This window comes from Aspergillus pseudoviridinutans (assembly GCF_018340605.1).
Source record: "Aspergillus pseudoviridinutans IFM 55266 DNA, scaffold_4, whole genome shotgun sequence".
In the NCBI taxonomy this organism is placed as follows: domain Eukaryota; kingdom Fungi; phylum Ascomycota; class Eurotiomycetes; order Eurotiales; family Aspergillaceae; genus Aspergillus; species Aspergillus pseudoviridinutans.
This window is the reverse complement of record NW_025091284.1, coordinates 2,215,580-2,237,940: the sequence shown is the minus strand read 5'-3', so window position 1 is coordinate 2,237,940 and position 22,361 is coordinate 2,215,580. Positions and strand designations below refer to the sequence as shown.

Sequence of the window (22,361 nt, the reverse complement as noted above, 5' to 3'; positions counted from 1 at the left end):
TGGGCACAGGTCATCGAATTAGTGTGACGGGTTGAAACTCGTCAAGTTAAATACGATACACAAATCAATGAGTTGGAATCATTGTGTATGTTTACTATTTGGTATTCGTAAAATTTCATGCATATCTACCAACCTATCTCTTGCACACCCTACGCCCCATGAGACGCTATACTCCGTACGCTGGAACGACCCACTGCCTCAAACAAAATCGGTATCCGAAAGAGCACTGTCAAGAAACAGGCGAAAGACGATGGTAAGAAGAAAAAGAGAGTAGATGGCTCGCATATATCAAATCCGAGCCCTCTAGGCCAAAGAGAATAAGGAATCGAAAACAAGAAACCTTCGTTCAATGCTCTCTTTGCTTGTTGGCGGACGACATTGAAGTGAGGGCCTGTCCGCACCAGGCGGACAATTCCCATGCGCTCCTTTCATTCAAAATAGCATTTACGGTAAGAGTGATATGTATCGGTGAACCAAACTATGAGAAGCCTGGTTTTGTAGCGTCGTCGGATACCAACTCCTTGATGTCCTCTTTTGTCATACCAAAGAGATAGAGAATGTCCAACATACTCTCACCGTTGAGACGAGTCGGTGCCTCAAGCTGGACCTTGCTCTTGGCGCGCCAGGCAACTCCAAGACCAGCCGCATGAAGCATAAGAAGGTCGTTCGCACCGTCGCCGACGGAAACGACCTGGGAGATTGGAATGCCGTTCTCTGCCGCGAGAGACGTGAGAAGCTCACGCTTCTTGCTTGCATCAATGATAGGGTGAGCCGGTACAAGCTTGCCGGTGAGAGTTTGAGACGCCTCGTCGATTTCAAGCTGAAATGGGATATTAGTCAATAACGGGCCGAGGGAAGTCAGCATGAGGAGTAGGGCGACCCACGTGATTGGCAAACGCATAATCGATGCCGAGTTGGCCAGCGAGCCATTCCGCCAGAGGCTGAAATCCACCGCTCAAAACCGCGAGTTTGCAACCGAGCTTCTTCAGAGCTTTGCACAGTTCGCGAGCGCCAGGCGAAACGGTGAGTACAGGCTTCAACTTCTCGAACACGTCAGCTGGAACGCCCTTCAAGAGGCCGACACGCTCTTTAAGCGACGCAGCGAAATCAAGCTCTCCGTTCATGGCACGTTCGGTAATTTCCTGGCCGCCCAAAGTTAGTGGTTGTGCTAGTCATTATACTAGAAGCTGCCCGCTACGAACCGAGACTTCCTTTTCAACGCCAATGAACTTGGCAATTTCGTCAATCACCTCGTTCTGGATCAAAGTGCTGTCCATATCGAAGACGACCAGGCGCTTGTGACGACGGAAGACGCTTTCCTTCTGAAGGACCACCTCGACATTCCATTCGCGCTCGAACCGCCATATGCTCTCGTGTTTGCGAAGGTCGTCGAAAGACAGGTACTCGGGGTTCGGCGGGGGAGACAGAGTGACCTCTACGACGCGCGGCTGATCATCCTGATCCAAACAGCGATGAGAGGTATTCATGCGCTGGTAAGGCGTCGAGAGGGATTCCATAATCTGGAGGAAATTGGTCAAACACAACTGGGAGACGAAAGGACCGTATAGATGGTCGAGTGGCTCCGGCTCCGGAGCTGGAGGCTCCCGTGGGAGCTTCTCAATATCAACCGTCGGGGCCGATCCCACAGGAACCATGGGGGACGGGAGCTTATTCGCATTTGGGGAAGAGTCGGGATGGAGGTGAGGATGAACGGGATTGGCGGACTTGTAGATGATAGTTGCTACCAGTTTTGAAGTCCCAGTAGGAAGAGGATTTGTCTGGTGATTGAAGATGGTGTGAACAATGCCGCTTTCAGTGACCTTTTCAGGGTCGGGGCTGATTGGATTAACATGGAGATTAGAGAGCGACTGTAGTAGAGACTCGCGGGAGGCGCCCAGGACATCTTCGATATTCTGAGTGAATGAAACCGGGGGCTTATACTGTTGATGGTCCTGGATAAAGGAGTTACTCGAAAGACACTGTCGTAGCACCGGACGTGCTGGACGTGCGATAGGGTTGGGTGCTTCCATTGTGCCGCAATGTTGGACAAGGTCTCTTGTGATTGAAGAGAGGGGCAGAACAATACAACGGAATAACCGGCGGTCTTTTCACAAACAACCGAGAGCGATCGTCCAAAAGGCACCCTGGTAGAGGACTGGAGACTCGAAGCAGACAGCCAGTCCGAGACAAGAATGAAATGATATGATAACGGGGATGGTTGACTCTTGACTAGTAGCAGTACGTCGTCCGTAGTTTGTCAATTCCCTGTGTTGATCGGCGGGTGGGCGGCACGTGGCGGGGGCAGTCCCAAAGCGGAAATACACATGAATCACGTGCAGGAGAATAAGCTTGGCGCTTCACCGCCCGGCAGAAACCTCAGCACCTGATCAAACCGAGCCGGTTATTATAACTTGGGCTACGGCGCCAGTTGTCCGAACAATTAAAGGCCATAACCAGCTCTCTCTTTTCTGTTCGGACTTACACACTGATTGTCTAAATGGCCAAATGAACAGCAGGATCATCATTATTTGGTGTCGTGTAAGACATTTGCTTCCCTCGTTTCGACGCTTACTGATATGCCAACCAGAGACCCTAGCATGGCGGTTAGACTACGGGCTCATCTCGGATGCAGCCCGGGAGCTGATAAGAAGAGCAGTCGCTGACTCTACGGCAGTCTGCAGCTCGGATGAATCCGTTTCACCGGCATTAATAATGCACATTCCCCTGTGTTCGACGCTTGTTCCAGAAGGGACAGTGAACAGGAGAGCAACCAGGCAGAATTTGATGACATAAGCCATTCCGGTCGGGCAGAGACACTGGAAGCGCAAGTATTGCGTGATTTCCTCAGGGCATGAGGAAATTGAATTTTTCAGCAATGCCTCTTGAAAGGGCAGGCGGTCACAGCCAATGTCGTGATTGAGCATGGCAAAATCAGGCCGGCAAATGGCGCAAGTAAGTATGAGGACATAGAGGGGACGGCAGGGTGCCGTTACCGGATTATGTCGTGATTGTCCCTGTCTGCTTCTCTCTTATATCAGTCTTGCCATTGGCATCTCTGTTCTGGTCCTTCAATCAGTCTACCAGACTTGAATCTGTTGTGTTCTGCCTCTTTCATCATATCTTTGTATCCACTCTAGATCTATAAACATAAACAATTCATTGTTGCTCTCATCGGACAACGTTCTTGTGTTTATCCCTTGTTTACTTGGAAGAGTCCATCACGACACAATCCAGGATGCCTGCCAAGCTGCCTTCCAACTACACCTCTGATACAGAGGCCGCTGTCGACTCCAGAGATCTCCAGACAGAATCCGGCTATGCCAGTGGGGATTCGAGTGATGTCTACACTCCAGAGATTGTCTTCACCAAACCACACCTGCAGTTTCTTAACAGACAACTACAGTTCCTCGAGCCTCAAGGTTAGTTTCGTGTGTCCCTAGGGACTCGTAGGCCAAAGTAGCTGACAAGACATAGAAATCTTGAGATGGTGCATCACATCCCTTCCTCATCTCTTCCAGACCACTGCGTTTGGTTTGACCGGGCTTGTCACCCTTGACATGCTTTCCAAGCTTCAAGTGCCCCGCCCACAGATGGTTGATTTGATCTTTCTCGACACTCTCCACCACTTTCAAGAAACCCTGGATCTTGTTGACCGTGTCCGCAAGAGGTACCCTCTGAACAACATCCACATCTACAAGCCAGCTGGTGTCGAGACTGCGGAAGAGTTTGCCAAGAAGTACGGAGCCAAGCTCTGGGAGACAGACGATCAGTTCTACGACTGGGTCGCCAAGGTCGAACCGGCCCAGCGTGCCTATCGTGAACTCAACGTTCATGCTGTTCTCACTGGACGCCGCCGCAGTCAGGGTGGCAAGCGTGGCGATCTCGATGTGATCGAGGTCGACGAGGCTGGCCTCATCAAGGTCAACCCCCTGGCCAACTGGACGTTTGAACAAGTCAAGCAATACATCAAGGAAAACAATGTGCCCTACAACGAGCTGCTGGACCGTGGCTACAAGAGCATCGGTGACTGGCACTCCACACAGCCTGTCAAGGAGAACGAGGACGAGCGATCCGGTCGCTGGAAGGGCCAGGAGAAGACCGAGTGTGGCATCCACAACCCTCGCTCCAAGTACGCCCAGTACTTGATGGAGCTGGAGCGTAAGCGACAGGAGGAGGCTCTGTCGCAGGCGCTGCAGAACCAGCTCACCACATCTGCCCAGTAGGCATTCTTATCTGTTCTTGATTTTGCATCTTCACTGGCGTTCTCGGGTTACATCTAGCGAAGTTCACACAGCCTTGATATCATTTGTCATCCCTTAGAGGCACCAGGCCAAGGGATTTATGCCGTTACGAATTGTGGGGTTAATGGGTTCAAAAGCTTGCCATGCCATATCCAACCCTTGGGGTTTTGTACATAGCGAGGAATGGCATCTTGCAAAGGATGACGTATGGTCAATCCATAATAACGATTAGCATGATAGAAACAATGATTTTCTTCGAAGCTCAATTGGACTTGACTAAACACTGAGGTGGGTTTAAGCAATATCTGTCAAATTTATTCTTCGTACAATGGGTCAGTCATCGAGTCTGTATCGTGCATTCACTACAGATGAATCACCCATTGCTAAGGTGATGCCCAGGCTGTAGGTGAAATGATAGATAATCCAAGGCACATGAAATCCACGCCTGAGTCGATTTCAAGACGATAGAGGAATGTTGACTTTCGCCTGACTAATACCGAGGGGTACTGACCTCTCGTGCAGGTTGAGCGATGGCGTGATTAGATCTAATCTTATCAATCTAATCCACAATTACCAGCAGGAACATAAGGTGTTTGATTGGACAACAGCCAATCATCCATCTTCAAGCGTCTAGGTATTTATCCTTTGGTGGAAAACAGAGTATAGCAAAGCATTCTTTTCAATGAATTTAAATGGAACTTCCTAGATGCGGACCTGAGCGACCTCCCATCACCGTCTGCTTTATATCAGTGTATGTCCTGCTGAGCGCCAGCTCATTTCTACAGGTATTCGAACGTCTCGCACTCAATCAACGGCGCGTTGAGTACGATTCAGAAAGGCCGGTCTCTGGGTCAAGACAATATAGCAAGCCCTTTTCTGCCTTGAAGGCCGGAACTTAGAGGTTGAAGTAAGTCCGTCATCAACCATCAGGATGGCCATAGAATGAGCTGGGGTCGACTTCCGGTCATGCAAGTCTTCCCACGCCAACGTTTGTTATTAATATTAACCTGACTGGATTCGATGTTACTGATAAAGTATTGATTCGAGACTCTAAAGAATACATCGGTTGACAGTCAGTAAACCACCATACTGGCAATGGCAGGGACGAGAAGATAGGGCTGGTTCTGTCACGTGATAAACGGTGCCAAGAAGGACCAAACTCAAAACGAAATTGACAATCACGCAAGCCGTGCGGAGAATGTCGTGATGCCTCGAGTGGCCGTGATAGGCTTATCGGTAGTAGCATGTGGCGTTTCAGGCTAGAGGGAGTTCTAGAGCTGTGGTTTCAACCTTTTTTGCAGTGTTTTGGCGGGTTCAGATCCGATCTGAGGATTCAAGTACGTATATTTCCATTGCTTTTGTATCTATCATCTATCTACATGTTCTGTGTCCATGCTGGGACGACTCCTGTGAGAGGAATCAAGGCCTAAGATGTGGGGAGAGGCAACGTAAGAACATCTCTCCCCGCTTAGTAATTTTTCCACTTCTCCTGAAAATCATGACTCGTTCTAGGAGAAGCTGACGATTCAGAAGGATATCAAAGGGTGTTTGGTACGGGGAGATGTATTTCCACGGAGGTACAACTGTCAGCAGTAGCAGTACCTTTAGTCAGATGTAGACTACAGGATTAGTAGATTGGATTAGAGATCGTATTACGGAGTCCGAACCAATGTATGGAGGACCTAAAAGGTAGTATAGAGCATCACATCGGCGATTTCGGCGACCGACATCGATGACGAATGCTAGCACTAGATCCTATGAACCGTCGCATGAAGTGAATCAAAATATCACTATCGCCGACTCGCTGTATCAGCGTTATTGTTCAGGGGAAGATGAAGAAGAATAATAGTCTAATACTAAAAATAATGATGGACGAGGGAGGAAAAAGGTACGCAACTACGTAGATAGACAAGGCCGGCTCCACTATCGGACAGTGTACTGCTATTTGCCGGGACTGAAGAGAATATTATGGGGACTCATGAAGTCTCAGGGACAAAGATTATTATTCTTGTCTCCAGTGCTACGTAGTCATCCGTGGACTACGGTTCGTAGTAATCAAGGAAGTCTACCTCTAGTATTACTAGATAAAAAGACTGGCTTCCCTTGGCTCATCTCTTGCCCGCCAACTTATCCCTTCCTACCCCTCTCTCTTCCCCCCTCCATTGCATTCCACCTTTTGTATAACTTACCCTCAAAAAGTTTTCTGTATCTTTTTTTCCTTCACACGCAAAAAATGGCCAACCCTCCTCATGGTGGTGTCCTCAAGGACCTGCTCGCCCGTGATGCTCCCCGCCACGACGAGCTCGAGATTGAGGCCGAGCAGCTGCCCGCCATTGTCCTCACCGAGCGTCAGCTTTGCGATCTCGAATTGATTATGAACGGTGGTTTCAGTCCCTTGGAGGGTGAGTTTACTCCTTCAATCTTCATTATGAGACCAGTGAATATCTTCAATTCCTATCGAGAAAGCACAAGGCTATCGCGGGGAATCGGAGGGAGGGGTATCGTATGAGGGGGTCTAACTGGGAATGGTTGCTAACGCCGAACTTCGCATACAGGTTTCATGAACCAGAAAGACTATGACAGGTATGCTCTCACTTTTGCTGTCACACAATAAATCGCAGTCCGAGATACTGACGGCAATTCTTTCCACTCAGTGTTTGCGAAAATGTCCGTCTCGCCGACGGCAACCTCTTCTCCATGCCCATCACCCTCGATGTGTCGCAGGCCGTTATCGATGACGGCAAGCTCAAGCCCGGCGCCCGCGTCACCCTGCGCGACTTCAGAGACGATCGTAATCTGGCCATCCTCACCATTGACGATATCTACCGCCCTGACAAGTAAGTTCTGTTCTGCTCCTTCTTGGCATCTGTCGATCTTGTCCTATTTTCACGGCGAACGTGGTTTAATTGTCCTGCGTTGTTTATCTGGAACAATATACGCCACGCTGCAATTGACCACAGCAATCGCTCCATTTAATCGGAGATCCGTGCGTACAGTGGGCCTGGCTAACTCGTTTTCATTACGTAGGGCTAAGGAAGCCAAGCTGGTCTTTGGCGGTGACGAGGAGCACCCTGCCATTAAGTATCTCTATACCAAGGTTCAGGAATTTTACGTTGGAGGAAAGATCGAGGCCATCAACAAGCTCAACCACTACGACTATGTCGCTCTCCGCTGTACGTCTGATCATTCGGTCAAGCTGCAAACACGGAAAAGATTGATTGCTAATAAACCCCGGTTATAGACACTCCCGCGGAGCTGCGTATTCACTTCGACAAGCTCGGCTGGAACCGAGTTGTTGCTTTCCAGACTAGGTATATTATCATGCCATTGCCTACAACAAAGAGAACTGGCGGGACTGTAGCTGACTGGTCTCAAGGAACCCCATGCACAGAGCTCACCGTGAGCTGACCGTCCGCGCTGCTCGTGCTCGCCAGGCCAATGTCCTGATCCACCCCGTTGTCGGTCTCACCAAGCCTGGTGACATCGACCACTTCACCCGTGTCCGCGCCTACCAGGCTCTCCTCCCCCGCTACCCCAACGGAATGGCCGTCCTGGGACTTCTGGGCCTTGCCATGCGTATGGGTGGTCCCCGTGAGGCCATCTGGCACGCCATCATCCGTAAGAACCACGGTGCCACTCACTTCATTGTCGGACGTGACCACGCTGGTCCCGGTAAGAACTCCAAGGGCCAGGAATTCTACGGCCCTTACGATGCTCAGCACGCTGTCGAGAAGTACAGGGAGGAGCTCGGCATCGAGGTCGTCGAATTCCAGCAGGTCACCTACCTCCCCGACACCGATGAATACAAGCCCAAGGACGAGGTCCCCGCTGGTGTCAAGACCCTGGATATCTCTGGTACCGAGCTGCGCAACCGCCTGCGCACCGGTGCTCCCATTCCCGAATGGTTCTCCTACCCCGAAGTTGTCAAGATCCTCCGCGAATCTAGCCCTCCTCGCCACACTCAGGGTTTCACCATCTTCCTTACTGGGTATATGAACTCCGGCAAGGACGCTATTGCCCGTGCCCTCCAGGTCACCCTCAACCAGCAGGGCGGTCGCTCCGTCTCCCTCCTGCTGGGTGACACTGTCCGTCACGAGCTCTCATCTGAGCTTGGTTTCAGCCGCGAGGATCGCCACACCAACATCCAGCGTATCGCTTTTGTTGCCGGTGAGCTCACCCGCGCCGGTGCCGCTGTCATCGCCTCCCCTATTGCTCCCTACGAGAAGTCCCGCAACGCCGCTCGTGACGCTGTTACCCAGGCTGGTGGCAACTTCTTCCTGGTCCATGTTGCTACTCCCCTCGAGTACTGCGAGAAGACCGACAAGCGTGGCATCTACGCCAAGGCCCGCCGCGGCGAGATCAAGGGCTTCACTGGTGTCGATGACCCCTATGAGACACCTTCCAAGGCTGATCTCACCGTCGATGTTTCGAAGCAGACTGTTCGCAGCATCGTCCACGAGATCATCCTTATGCTCGAGACCGAGGGCTTCTTTGACCGTTCTTAGAGTAGCATAGGCGCTTTGGATGACTGTTCTGTGATACCATTGGGGATTTAGAGTAAATACTTTGAAGGATCTGTTTATAGAGTATACTGTTTCTGTGTGAATTTAATGCCTTGATTCCCTCTGGGCATATTGACCGAGTGTCTTATAGAATTAACATTTGAACTCAACCTGAGTTTGCAACGAGTATCAATAATAATCTCTCAACCTTGATCTAATTCAGTCCATAACACGTGACCCAAGGAGTAACCGTCATAGGGATGCAAACAACACAAACAATCCGACGATCGTCCAATGCGTCTGCTGCAACATCTTTTCTCTAAAGGCAGCGAGTTACGAAATCCAAAGACCATCGTCGACACCAAACGTTAGAGCATGCTACCACCTCGGGTCCCTGCCGGCCGAATACCAGCAGCGAGCCGGCCACTATTACCGCCGAGCAGCCATGGCCTCCGCCATCAATTCCGCCCATTCACACACCGATCCCGACTTCTACTTCTCTCTCCGCCACTAGGCCGGCCTCAAGTACCCTTTCTGTCACCCTTGGCGAGCACTCGCCCTCTCCCGCCCCTGTCGATTCATCTCCGTCAGCATTTCGCCCGGTTGGTTTCCACCGAGCGCCGCGATTAMTACAAGCGCCGCCTATCGCGCGGGCTTCGGATCGGCCTGACATTCTACGCCATCCTCGTGCTGTTCCAGGTGATCAAGCTGGGCGTCTACCAGGAGGAAATCGAGCACCAGTGGCCTACGCCGTCGGAATGGTCGTGGAAGAGTCGCTGGTGTCTGCGGTCCGCGCAGGCGCTGCAGAACCCCGAGCAGATTGGCAAGCTCATGACGAACTGGCCCATGGTTGCGGGGTACCTGCGGGAGCTGCTGGAGCGGCTGGAGAACCCGGAGGGCGAGGGCAAGGGGATCAAGGAGCAGGCGGAGGGTGGGATTCTTGTTGAGGGTCTGGGGAAGACCGGCTTCGATATCACGGCTAAGAGTGAGCCGTGGCGGCGGGGCTATCACCAGGCGCTGATGGGTGCGGCCAAGGCCGCGGAGAATCTGGAGGGGTGGCTGACTGATCGGAAACAGCGTATCTCTGCTCCTGCGGAGTATGTAGTTGGTCCTTCGAATCCTCGACCCAAGCCCATGCCGGCGGGTCAGAAGCAGGCCCCACGGGAGGAGGATAGCGAGCCGGCCTCGCCGAGTCCGGAGGTGTTTTATATGAAGATTTTGACGACCAAGGGGTTTGATACGCGGCAGAAGCTTGATGCCGCGTTGGCTTATGCCGACTGGCTTGATTACAAGGGTCTGCAGGAGACCGCCCGCGACATGTATGCTTGGGCCATGGATATCGCTGCGGCCGGGTCACCGGTGGACGCCAGCAAAGTGGTGAACACAAAAACGGGGGTCCTGAAGAACGACGCCCAAGCATTACCGTCTGAGAATATACTGCGGGTATCGACCGCGCTGGCGGTACATCACGCCCGGCAAGGCAATCTGCCCACCGCCCTATCCATCTTCACGTCGGTACTTAAAGCTCGCCGTTCCCTCCCCCCGCCTCCGCCCGATGCCAAACCTTTTGTCCTCCCATCCATCCCCAAATCAACCCGAGACCCTTTCGTGTCATTCTTTAACTCCATTAAAACCATGTTGGTTCCCGCCGAATACCCCCCGCCCCTCCCATCGGGAGACGAACCCCCGGTCCGCACTCCGACCTCCGCCTGCGAAGAGGCAGGCCTCATGACGTACATTGGCGAGATCATCTACGCTTCCTCCTCCAAGGAAACCGGACTGGCCTGGACGCGCGACGCAGTCGACATGGCCGAATCCACCATCCTCGAGCTCGGCGGTTTGGAAGACCGTAACCCCCGTCACCGCTGCGCCGAGTGTCTCCGCGTCGGTCTGGAGAACTGGAAGACAATGGTCTCCAGGCTCGTCGCGCAGGCAGAAAGAGAGGAACGCGAGAGCGTCGAAAAAGCCAAGCATGGCTGGTTCGGAGGCGAGAAGCAGATGGAAGCTAAGGCCCTGGAGCGGAAGCGGTGGGAGGCCGAGCGATTGATTCTCGACGATAGGATCAAGAAACTCTGGCCTATTATCGACGGGGAATCGGGTTTGGAGGGAATTGCGCCCAATAGTTCTCTGTTTGTTTGACTGCTGTTCAGTTCATAACGATGTTCGGGAGGTTTTGATTCACATGGAGTTAGGCGGGAGTTCATTTGCATCAAAAGGTTGCGTTGTGTGTATATCTTTCTCTGTACACTATTTGACTGAACTTGAATCATATTTGGGAATAGTCTTGACTAGATTGTAATGTCACAGACCGCACAGAAAAGAGTACGATAAGCTGAAGCTGAGAATCTCAACCACAATATCTTAGCTGTCAACAAGAGGATGGCGATAACCAACCAAGGCCAGAAACAGAATAAGCAAGGAGTATCCAACATTATATACACTAAGAAAGAACCGGCGTGAAGAGCACCTATATCCACTAAACGAGACGCTGCTTTTCTCTCAATCGATTAACATGGACAATAGAAGAACAGAACAGGTCATCCCAGTCAAGTCAGATAAACAGAAATCATGTCATTTACCACCAACAACAGTCCCGTTAGGCATAGTGATAGTGAACACGTCAAAGTTGAGCGTAAAGTTGCCCTTGATGCCGGACGCGGAGAGGTCGATGCCCAAGGAGCCCGTCTGCGAGGTCGAGTACGAGTGAGCCAGGTACGTCTCGATATTGCCTTCGGATTGCATCGCCGCGTTGAATGCGGCGGTCTTCTCGAATATGTACAGGACGGCAATGCGCGAGAAGTCGAGCACCTTTGCCGGGATGGCGGAAGGGGTCGGCGTGGACGTGGGTTTGGGCGAAGGCGTTCCCTTTGTGGTCTGCTCAGTGACTGTACCAGAGGAAGGGGTTGCTGTGGTTGCTGCTGCGGTGCTGGTGTACGATTCATCGAAGAGGATGCCGTTTTCGGTGCCCACGGAGCCGCGAGCAGCTAAGGTCTGCGTCGGAATATCCCTAGTCGTAGAAGTCGGTGCCGATTCCTCGCCAGCGGGAGCACTATCTTTGGATGCCAACCTGTCGTCGACCGGTTCCACCAGAGAAGCGCGACGGGCTTTGTTGGAGGTCGAGAGGCCTTTGAAAGAGACGAGAGAATTCTCGGTCGTGCAGGAGACATTGTTTTGGCTGAAAAGCGCCATGATGCTCATCGAGTCCAACGGAATGCTGAAATTACTGCTTGCCTCTTCGAATAAGCGTGGAATATCACTGCCCATGGTTGCATTCTTGGATGTCGAGTTCTGAACGATCTCAGTCGTCACACAGCTCGCGTCGCCGGCCACAGTGCAGCGAGAACCTGTATAGCCGTTGGCGCAGACGCACGAGCAGATACTCCCGCTCGAGACGCTAACACCGCCATTTTGACAGGGCGCAGTCTTTTCGCATTGTGACATAGAGGTGGACTTGTTGTTGGGAACTGCGACCAGGAAGACGGGCACAAGAACAGCGACAAGAATTACGCAAATGATCAGAAGACAGACGACTATGAATAACCACGGCGGCATGCCACAACAACGACGGGAGCGCTGCCGGCCTTTCTCCTCGTCAGTTTCAGGGCACGTTTCGCGCGATCGTAAATGCTGCATGGGAGTTCTCCGGAAGAAATCTGGCCACGAAGAGCGCACTTCGGGCGTTCCTGCTGGAGGTGGGAAAGATGCCAGGATGTCCTTGATAGATCCTGATTGGCGAGCGTTGTGACCTGAGCGAGGAATCAGTTTGGTTCGAAAGTTTTCGGTCTCGTGCACCCAGTGAATGTGTAACTTACCTTGCGCCTTTGTACCGGTACCATCATTGAGCAGGTCATTCCTACTGGCCGTCCTTCCGTGCTCAAGATTTGTAGCGAGCTTCGTGGCGCGTCGGATCAGGTCAGGCAAGCTTGTGAGACTGCCTCGGGCTTCTGCCGCTCGAACAGCCCCGAGATCTAGGCGAGGTGGTCTACGGCCTCCTGGCCTCTTGGCGCTCATGGTTGGTGCAGCCTTGGGGAGGATTCCCAACTCCTTCTGGCGAGATCCCATATAGTCGTCTGTGTGCTGGAGTGCAGGATGTTGGCCGCTGATGCCCACCACGATCGGTGGTTTCTCCGGATCGAGTTCGGACGAATCGGTCGAGATCGTAGAGACGGAATGTCTTCCGTTCTTTGACCCTGCTGCCATCTTCTCCGAAGCAGTTCCAGCAGGCACAGCTTTGCTGATCGAACGCTCTTCTACGGTCGATACCGGGGGTGGGCTGCTGGGCTTCGGGATCGTTCGCAGTGACGGTTTGCCCCTTTTGCCGAGACTGGCTTGTCTGACAAGGGTCGAATCTCCCTCGTGAACGTTGGGCGGTGAATCCTGATCATCATCGGACTCGACGTCAAGGTAAGCTCCAAGAATTTCAGAGCCGGCCGGTGCAGAGCCCCAGCTAGACGGAATGACTCGACTGGATGCATATGACCCCTGCAAGATGGTTGGGCTGTCGGAGAGTTCTTCCGGGATCGGAGAGACGGAAGACCTGCGCTTCGTGGAAAATCTCGCAGCATTTGATGGGGCAAGTCGTTTCTGTTGCTGCAGTTGGGTCGGGTTTGTCTCTGCAGGTGCAGGTGGGGCGGGAAGAGCAAAGTCGGGAATAGAGGGAATGGACATGAAAGAAGAAGTTGTGGACTGCCTAAACGATTCGTCAGTCGCCCTAGGAACTCGCGGGGCTGGATTAGCAACACGATCTGGTCCGTAAGGTGGAAGATGCCCCTTAACGGGCGGACGGGGCGGTGGTGGATGTGGCAAAGGGTGCGAGAATGATGGGATAGGCCGGCTCAGATGAAGGGGACTGGGTGCTATGTCCGACATGCTTCTTTCAGAATAAACCGACGGAGACGGAGCATCAGGCCGTGGCGGCCGCTCTGGAGGGAGTCCTTTTGCGATGAACGGCCTTGCCTGAGTACCGGCCACATTCATTTGCAGGCTACCGTCAGTCGGTAAAGGCCATTGGGTCATATGGGACTGATTTGCCTTGATTTTGGAGGTGGGACCTGAATGAGTACTTTGCGAAGGCGCCATCGCAATATCCGGACGTCTGCCAACCTCTAACATTTGTCTCGCCCGTTTGACGGAACCTTTTCTGTTGACATTTGTGTCTGTCGATTGGAAGCCATGGTCCGAGCTCTTGGCCGAAGTTGATTCCATTTCTTGTGTTGTTAATTCTTTTCCCTTTTTTCTGCGAGTAGTGTAATGAATGTAAATGATCTATGTCAAGCCTATCTTTGCCAGCATAGGGGCTATGACACTGCATAAAGTGGTGGTATAGAAAGATCGATCGCCTTCAAGTCGGTAAATAGAGCGCGCACAGGAACGAATGACCAGCTCGAGTCTTATGCCGAGGACGATGTCAAGAGTAACGAAGGAGGGTAGCCGTGAGCTGAAGATATACAAGCCACGTGATTCGACCCTCAGTAGCTGCAGCCGTTGGAAGAGCTGCAGTAGATGAATATGAGGAATACAAGCTTGAGCTGAAAGGTAAAGAGGGAAAGAGGGCAAAAGGGGCAGTCAATGCCTCTGCTGGATAAGGTGTCGAAATGAGCACATGCCACGGAATAGTTTCATCATGAATATCATCACATCAAGGGAGGCATACCAGAGTTCAATGACGAAATTCAAAGAGAGGAAGGAAGATTGACTGCGAGGTATTGCAGAATTACACAGTATCACAAACAGGCTACCTCAGCAGAATCTCTTTCTGTCCATTGATCCAAGCCACTGAGACATCATACGTTGTTAGTGACTTCCTCGTCTCAAAGGAAATTTCATATCGCGGACTTACAGGTACATTATGAGAACTAAACAACCGGACAAAAACAGAGCGTCAAGCCCTGGAGGAAAAGAATGAAATGGCAGACTCAAGAGGACAAGAGCACTATACTTTCAGTATAGATGGAGTCATCCAGACTCGATTATTGTGCCCTGGTGGGTAAACAAGGAAGGGCCTTCCAGCGACCCGAAATTGTTCTTCGCCTAAAACCAGACTTTGATATATTAGACTTCATCGAGTATCATTTCCGTTCGGCGTCCGCATGATTCATATTGCACAGTCCAAAAGGACGAAAAACGCGGAAGGGGCGCGGACCGTTTGGGGCTGGTCCAATCCTCACCCAGCGGAGTTGATCCAAAAACGAGCAGGGTGGAGGCTGACACTAGGAGTGTTTTTGATAGTAGCTAGTGCAATAATATCAGTACGGAGGCGGCTTCTGTACCAGTCCCTAGCAGGTCCTAGAGTTGTGCCATTTAATCAACCAGCTTTCTATCACCAGTGTGTTTAGCGGTCACTCTTGACGAAGCAGCTATGAGATTTCTGCTGTCCCCATCGCGAACAGGAGCATTGAGAGTCTGCTATGACGCTGACCCAAATGGTCCAGTGGTATGGGTGTTTAGATACTGATTCTCCTGTTTGTTTCGTGGAATCTGCTGGGTTGACTCGTCTTGAAACACAAGCAGAGGTACATAATAGACGACGACTCCAGATTGGCCAGAACCTCGAGAATCTGATATTATGGTCGGGGCGATATAAGCTCGGAACGAATCAGTTCGACGTGGGACTCCACGGTCATTGGCCCCAGTGGAGAGGCCGAGTGCCCGAGAGGCACTAAGTGGATGTATATTTGACGCTACGTCTCATCCTAAGCGATCGGGGTACACCCTTTGCGAGCGGGCAATTTTCAACATGAAACCGTGCTTCCCGTGTGTATCCAGTCAGCTCCAACTTTTCCAGCTGGGGTTCTGGGACTATGGGTGACGACGGTAGGGATTATTATCTATCGGCTAGGCAGCTCAGCGATGTCCTTGAGATAAGCTCCGTGGTATGCAAAGGTGCATCATTGTTGATCAAAAGATCCGGGGGGGGTCAAATATGTCCCGATGGAATGAAAGTACGTTACCCCTGGTATTGAACCCATTAACGGTTCAAGACTATTGCTTGCACTGGGCTATTTCGGGGGCACAAGCCCAACAGGAACGCCAGTGGCTATCAACTAACAGCGGATAAATAGACCGTTATTGACGAGCTAAGATACTAGTTGTAAAAACTTAACCAACCGAAGTGATAATAATAGACAGTCACGAAATGGATAATCTGGACAGACATACATGTTGATGAGAAGCAAAACAGCTCCAACTCCGTCATGTGACGCCATACTGTACCAACAGCTGCTGCATATTGGCCTCTACTGTCTTTGATATCTGCATTCTAGCTATAAGTTCATTGGATTCACGTCCTACAATAGTACTATCAGGTTATGAAGAACCCCAAGTTGCAGCTTATTCTGGTTTCTGCAAGCTATGAGGATGTGACTCCTGAAACTCTTCTGGCTTTGCTGAGGGGTGCATAACAAATTCACTAAGGCCTCCTGCAAGTCTGCCACTTTCACACTGACGCACATGCACGAGGACCCAGATGGCAGAGAATTCCGTTACCAGACATGCAGAGTCAATGGACAAGCCTGTCCGGCGGTTTCAAATAGCCAGTATCCTCTCTTCCTGCCGAAGAACAGCCTCGGCGCGATACGCCATCCTTGCTCAGTCGGACAGCATCATAGCTATTCTGCTGTAAAGCCAACGTTATCCATGCCGGTGCCAAAGTAACGGCAGCGCTCGAGTCTGAGTTATGGCCCACAGTCCACATATCCTTGTTCGACGAAGTGTACTCCGTACCGCATGTCACAAATGACAGGGTCGACTGGGGAAGCGCAACGTTGAACTCATGCCTTGTATCATGGACTCACTTTCCGGTAGGATGAGCTCATCGCAGTTGATTTCGCAGCCGCTCGACCTCCCTCTCCACAGTCTGCATCTCCACAACCACACTGGCAAGCTTGGGCGAATATTGCTCTATAGCTTCCGTGAAAGACCTTTGAGCGCTGCGAAGAGAAGGGGAAACCAAGATCCCGTACCAGTGGATAGGGTCAGAGAAGCGAGATCGCTCTTTTGAGGAGTCGGGGTCTGACGTCGCACTCGGATCGACTTGTCGCGCATTGCCGACTTCCGAGTCGGCTTCTTCCTTGCCTTTACTCGTTGCTAGCTCCTCGACTCGCTGGTTGTTCGTAGTCTCATCAATCGTAAAGATCTGCCTGTACTCGTTTGGTGGACACTCTCCCTGCGGGGCGTCCTCAGCCCCATTCATGATCTTTTCTTCTTCGGCGCATGGAGGCGATCGTATTGCCCTGATTATGAAGCGCTCGGTTAGTCCTCCTGACCGTGGATCGCGGGTTTCTGAGCTCGAGTCGGCGCCCAAGACCGTATTCAGCTTACATTCTCCTAATCGCCTTCATACGTTCGTCATAGTAATCAGCGCCATATCGTCGACCGGGCGGACAAGTGTAATTTGCATGCGCAAGGGAGAAGAATCCCTTTCTTATCGTCAGCTTCTCTACCCCAGGTGGAAACGATTGCGCAGGACGAATAGACATATACCGAAGATAATTTTTTGGCGAGATCTGCCTGCAGTTTTTGATGCTGATCCAGAAGTAGAAGATATCTTTCCAGAGAATGGTCCAGCAATTGTAAGGTTTTGGCAGAGGACTCGGTCTCGTCAGAGTGCTTGAGATGAAGCTCCGGTGATTCAGAGCTCGGGCGGGATGCTGGAGGAGTCGGGAGTTCGGCCATTGACAAGTCGAAACGTTATTGCAGCGTAGAAAAGCTAGTTGAATACTGCTAGATGAGGTTGTAACGCTGAAAATAAGACAAATGCAATAGCTGCTCAACGCCCGGTAGAGAGTGCAGGTCGGCGAATGGGGAATATCTGGAGAAGCACACAGAGCTCGGCCGCCCGAGCCCGATAACTCCGTCATTGCGCTTCCGGGGAAAAGCAAAAGAATTTCCCTGCGCGATTAAGGTGGATAGTCGGATACATCCTTCTTTCTCATCCCTTATTCTGTCTAACCGGGAGAGACTGTGAATCGTCTATACCATCTTGATATTCTACTATTCTGTGATTCGAGCTCGGACGTCCCTCCAGCTTGTGCGAGTCTCCGGCATAATTGTGAACCGCCACCTGCAGTTGAAGTTGTGATGCAAGACACTGTGCTAGCGATCCTGTGAAAAGTATACAATCTCCTGGCTAGGGTTGCTCTGAAAACGGCAGTCAAATTATCTTATCTGTCATCTCTGTAACGCTTCACTTTTGTCTCAGTGAAAGCCGTGAGGGGTGAAGAGTCGAAGAGAAGGCACAGGCCTCATTTGGACACAGCATCATCAGATTAGTGATTATTGTCGGACACGCATCGCTTTTGTCGCTTGCAGGTCTATTCTGAGCACTTTGCTTCACATCTCCACTCCCATCTCATAGAATCTGCCATCATGTCTGTGGCAAGCTTGCAGCGGGACACTGCGTTCCAGGTCCGGTCATTGGTATGTCTTTCATCCTCTCCGGGCGATCAAGCTACGTGAATCAAAAGACTAACGATGTGATTCAATCATACAGTTTCGATCTTTGCTTCGTCAATCTTCCCAATTCTCGAACTACAACTTTCGTGAGTATGCCCGTCGGAGAACGAGGGATGCCTTCCGTGAGCACCAGCATGAAACCGAGGAAAGGAGGATACAGGAGTTGATTCAGGATGGTCTGCAAAAGTTGCGCATGTTGAAGGTCAGTCTTGATTTGTATACGCCGGGGTCGAGATGAGGCTTTTCCATCGTCTAAGACATCGACGTACTACGTCTTACGGAAGCACGGATTGCTGACTTCTAATCCAGCGACAAACTGTGATTAGTCAGTTTTATCAGCTGGACAAATTAGTAGTGGAAGGACAGAAGACTGTGAGTAGTCTCTCGAATGCGCCTTGCTCGTTTCAGACTTCGCCTAACTATTCATGCAGGGCGAGCAGACTGGACAAGAGGGCGGTATCGTCCGTCAGAAGGATACCGGGTATGACACTTCCTCATTATGCTTCTTTCGCCAAAAGCTGACAGTGGTTGCAGGTGGGATTGATTCACTGGACCGTGTAAACAAGGACATGCTGGGGTTTCAGACTTTATTCAGAACGGAACACTGAACTCGACATGAGTTTGCACTGCGCAGCCGTCAAGTTATTGGATAAACCGGGGTGACTGTACTTTTAACGAATCCGACTGCGCTGTATGTTGCACTGGTTACTCATAACTATCAGAAAGACACACGCTTCTCTTACATTATCTTAGCTGCCTATAATAGATTACTGGAGAAGTCAAAGTATCATTTCTTGTTGGGGTTTATTGTCATGGTCCTTGCATAGGTGTATAGGTGATAAATTCACGTGACCCAGCGCTCAGTAACTCCCGTTTCCGCGCCATCGCATCGCGCCGAACACTACCAGTCGCATCCTAATCTGGCTGGACCGCAGACGGCACCATTGTTCGATCTTTATAACTTTAGCTTTTCAGTTGATAGTTTTAAAGATACTGGAATCTGCAAGCACTCGCCTTAGTATCTGCGAGGCGGAGGAAAGACTGCCGGCCAGCCACTCACCATGCCACCGACTGTAGGTGTCTCCTAGCGCAACGTCGCCCGCAAGGAGAGATCTCCCTCCCAGGGACTGGCGATAATTGTATCGTTCATCTGCATGCTGACAAACATCAGTTCAGATCCTCGCGCTCAGGTCGTCAATTCGGCGAGAACGCTAATCGAACCCGAACCGGCCAAATCGATCACGATGTTTTCGAAGGACTCCCGGTGCGGAGATGGACGCGCCAGCGCCAAACAATCTCCCAGGTCCCCAAGACCGAAATATCGGAATCGCTCATTCAAGGCCCCGGAGGCAAACAGGCCCTACCCGAACACCCCATGCCTAGGGACAGTCATCTCCTGACACCTATGAGCAGAGCGCTTCTTCGCGCTGCTCGAGCCGGTTGTATCTACATTCGCAAAGCGCAAAAGGAGCCAGAGGATGAAGAGAAAGAAGCTACGGACGTCGAGGAACAACCGATGATACAGAGCACGGACCGCAGCTTTACTGCGCGCAAGTGGGCAGCGCTGCCTAGACATCTGGAGCCACCGGAGGTGGAATTTCTGGCCAAGAGACGACCGGGCTTACCATCACTGTACGGCGCTTCAACTACGGGTGTGGACGGTGCCGCGAACAATGTTCCGATGAGGAGGACTCGTTTCAAGAAGGTCGACCCGGTTACTGGTAACATTTCCATCTACGAGGCGTGGGTGCCGGAAGGACACAAGATTGAAGGCGAAATCACCGATGAAGCTCAAGTGAGAGCCGAAAACAAGGAGGTCGCTGTTATTCCGGAGGCACCTGCACCTGGCACTGTTGTCGAAGGTGTTGGTGTGGTCAACGCTGAAGGTGTGGTTGTTGCAGACGCAGGCTCCGTCTCTGTCATGACGCCGCCGAAAAGACGCCCACCTCCTCCCAAGCGCAAGGCCAAGGGTTTTGGAAAGGGACGCAGGAAGAAGGTCATGTTTGCGCCAGGGGATGGGGCTGATGCTGCGCTTGTCCATGGTTCTGGCGCCAGTACTGCAGATGGCGCCACAGATGCCGGGTTTGCTAAACCGGATCAGGACGCGTCCCGCTTGTCAGTGGATCAAAGCGGCCAGGATGATGAAGAGGAGGAGGGTGATGAGGGCGAAGAGAGTGATGAGGGCGACGAGTCGATGTTGGACGCCAAGACACCAGAAACTCCACTCGCACAGCCTGAGTCTGTACCAGCGGGTGATGCGCTGTCTATATCTGACGCTGAAGCTGCTCAAGAATCTTCAGGAGCTATCAAGCAGGAAAATGATGAATCGCAATCAGTTGCTCCAGAGGGCCTATCAGCCTTGGCCAAGAAACCCTTTACCCATACGCATGTGCAGCCATCGGCGCCCTCCGCTAAACCCCCTAGTCCTCAAGCCCCGGCGTCAATGTCTGCTGAGGAGTCTGCTCCTGCCCCTTCGGCTCAACCTGAAGCTACAGCTGTGTCCAAAGAGCCGACACAGGCAGTCGTGACCGAAGACGTTGTTATGTCCGATGCACAATCTCCAGTCTCCCTCCCAGATGATAGTCTGGCGACTGTACCTCAGCAACATCCGGAACGTCTGTCTTCAGATGCACAAGATGTTACTGAGCCCGCCCACGGAAGTCCTGTTTCCCTATCGCCTCAGGCAGTACCTCAAACTTCAGTGCCGGGCCCGTCTCCACCTGTTGAGACTGCGCATGGAACAGAAGGTCAGACAGAAACCACAGAGAAGTCGGCGGAGCCAAGTCAGGCTACTCCAAGTGAAGCAATGATACAGGAGGTAGCCGAGACGGGTGATGTAGTAATGGAGGACTTGGAAGCTGCTGCATCAGCTCCTACGACTGAGCCTACCCCCCTGGAAGAAACTGTTCCTGAACAAGCTCCCAATCCTGCAGTTGAACCTCAACCGGCCGATACTGAGGCAGGGAGCAACGAGGTTGATCTTCTTGGTAGCTTGGAAGCTAGTCTGGATGGTACGGTTCGCGATGCCCAGACTGACGGATCAGCCGCACTACAAACTGATCCGCAAGCTGGAACCATTACTGCTGAGAGCACCGCGGCAAATACCGCAAGGGAAGTTGGAGAATCAGTCATAGATGAGCCTCAACAACAACCATCGGAATCCGTTGAAGAGCAAGCAGCAAAAGAGATCTCAGAGCAGATTGTCGAACCTGCTGATGCAGAGCAGAAGGCAATCGAACAGCCCAGTGGACCATCCCTAGAACCCAGCACTATGTCTATTCCAGAGCAACCTGAGCATGAGATGACAGAGCCTACCGCGGAAACTGCGGCGAATGATGCCATAGAAGAGCTTAATCAGGAAGCTCCTGTGGCACAGTCTCCCGAACAAGTTCCTGAAGCACCATCAGCTGTAGATGCAGAGCCTGTTGCTCAACCCGCAGAGAACCAGGCTACTGAATCCGCCGCGCCGCAAGTGATCGAGCCTGCAACGGATTCTAACATGATGCCATCTACAGAACTTTCTACTGAAGCCCCTTCAGATCAACCAGCTGCGCCGCCTACAGATCAACAACTTCCAGTTCCATCCCCTGAGCCACACGCAGAACAACCGGCGCAAGATTCGCCGGAGCAATCGGCTCATCCAAGTGAGCCGCTTGCCCCTTCAACTACAGAGCAGACACCTCCGCAACCCACACGCCCCTCGCCGGAACACATGGCACCGCCAACAGAGCCTCTCACCCCTCCAAGTCCAGAATTCGAGCAAATTGAGGAATCCTCTCAAGAGCAACCTGAGAATCAGGCGCCCGTAACAGACGCTCAAGAACCACAACCAGCTCCGCCCGATGAAGATGAAACGCCTGAGGTTCCTTCTTCGGCTGGTGCACCAAGCGCACCTGAAGTTACCGATCCACAAGCTATGCAACCGAGCGACGCTGCTCCCCAGCCTATCGCCGAGCAGGAAAAGGTAGAACCTGAAAGCAAGGAGAGTGGAGAAGAGGCACCTGCACCATCGACCTCTGACGTTAGCGCAGCATAGAATTTCTAGTGAGAACGTCAGACTCTGTTTCAATCTCTGCATGGGTGTATTTGAGGTGGGAGTTAGGTGTAAGGCGTTGCGCTCTCGGTTCTCTATAAGGTTTTTTAAGTGATTCCATCTTTGGTAGTA

General features: G+C 51.9%; 7 protein-coding genes across 7 annotated transcripts; 4 read left to right on the top strand and 3 right to left on the bottom strand.

The window, feature by feature from the left end:
* Positions 1-478: 478 nt before the first annotated feature.
* Asppvi_006197 (phosphoserine phosphatase SerB) lies at positions 479-2,030 on the bottom strand (the record flags this gene model as incomplete). The annotated part of the gene is made up of 3 exons (XM_043302102.1): positions 479-820; positions 885-1,142; positions 1,203-2,030. The coding sequence occupies 3 exons, from the start codon at positions 2,028-2,030 to the stop codon at positions 479-481; spliced, it is 1,428 nt and encodes a 475-aa protein (XP_043158037.1).
* Positions 2,031-3,235: 1,205 nt separating this feature from the next.
* met16 (phosphoadenylyl-sulfate reductase (thioredoxin)) lies at positions 3,236-4,223 on the top strand (the record flags this gene model as incomplete). The annotated part of the gene is made up of 2 exons (XM_043302101.1): positions 3,236-3,419; positions 3,475-4,223. 2 exons carry the CDS (start codon positions 3,236-3,238, stop codon positions 4,221-4,223), a joined length of 933 nt encoding a protein of 310 aa, XP_043158036.1.
* A 2,251-nt stretch (positions 4,224-6,474) lies between these two features.
* Positions 6,475-8,746, top strand: sC (sulfate adenylyltransferase; the record flags this gene model as incomplete). The annotated part of the gene is made up of 6 exons (XM_043302100.1): positions 6,475-6,643; positions 6,797-6,824; positions 6,896-7,078; positions 7,269-7,414; positions 7,483-7,552; positions 7,618-8,746. 6 exons carry the CDS (start codon positions 6,475-6,477, stop codon positions 8,744-8,746), a joined length of 1,725 nt encoding a protein of 574 aa, XP_043158035.1.
* A 372-nt stretch (positions 8,747-9,118) lies between these two features.
* On the top strand, positions 9,119-10,882 carry Asppvi_006194 (uncharacterized protein; the record flags this gene model as incomplete). Its single annotated transcript, XM_043302099.1, has 1 exon — positions 9,119-10,882. One exon carries the CDS (start codon positions 9,119-9,121, stop codon positions 10,880-10,882), a length of 1,764 nt encoding a protein of 587 aa, XP_043158034.1.
* Positions 10,883-11,314: 432 nt separating this feature from the next.
* Asppvi_006193 (uncharacterized protein) lies at positions 11,315-13,948 on the bottom strand (the record flags this gene model as incomplete). Its single annotated transcript, XM_043302098.1, has 2 exons — positions 11,315-12,489; positions 12,556-13,948. 2 exons carry the CDS (start codon positions 13,946-13,948, stop codon positions 11,315-11,317), a joined length of 2,568 nt encoding a protein of 855 aa, XP_043158033.1.
* A 2,605-nt stretch (positions 13,949-16,553) lies between these two features.
* On the bottom strand, positions 16,554-17,416 carry Asppvi_006192 (uncharacterized protein; the record flags this gene model as incomplete). The annotated part of the gene is made up of 3 exons (XM_043302097.1): positions 16,554-16,974; positions 17,063-17,160; positions 17,225-17,416. 3 exons carry the CDS (start codon positions 17,414-17,416, stop codon positions 16,554-16,556), a joined length of 711 nt encoding a protein of 236 aa, XP_043158032.1.
* Positions 17,417-18,109: 693 nt separating this feature from the next.
* Positions 18,110-22,232, top strand: Asppvi_006191 (LYR motif-containing protein 4; the record flags this gene model as incomplete). Its single annotated transcript, XM_043302096.1, has 5 exons — positions 18,110-18,160; positions 18,234-18,398; positions 18,506-18,568; positions 18,628-18,677; positions 19,373-22,232. The coding sequence occupies 5 exons, from the start codon at positions 18,110-18,112 to the stop codon at positions 22,230-22,232; spliced, it is 3,189 nt and encodes a 1,062-aa protein (XP_043158031.1).
* Between the last annotated feature and the right edge of the window lie 129 nt (positions 22,233-22,361).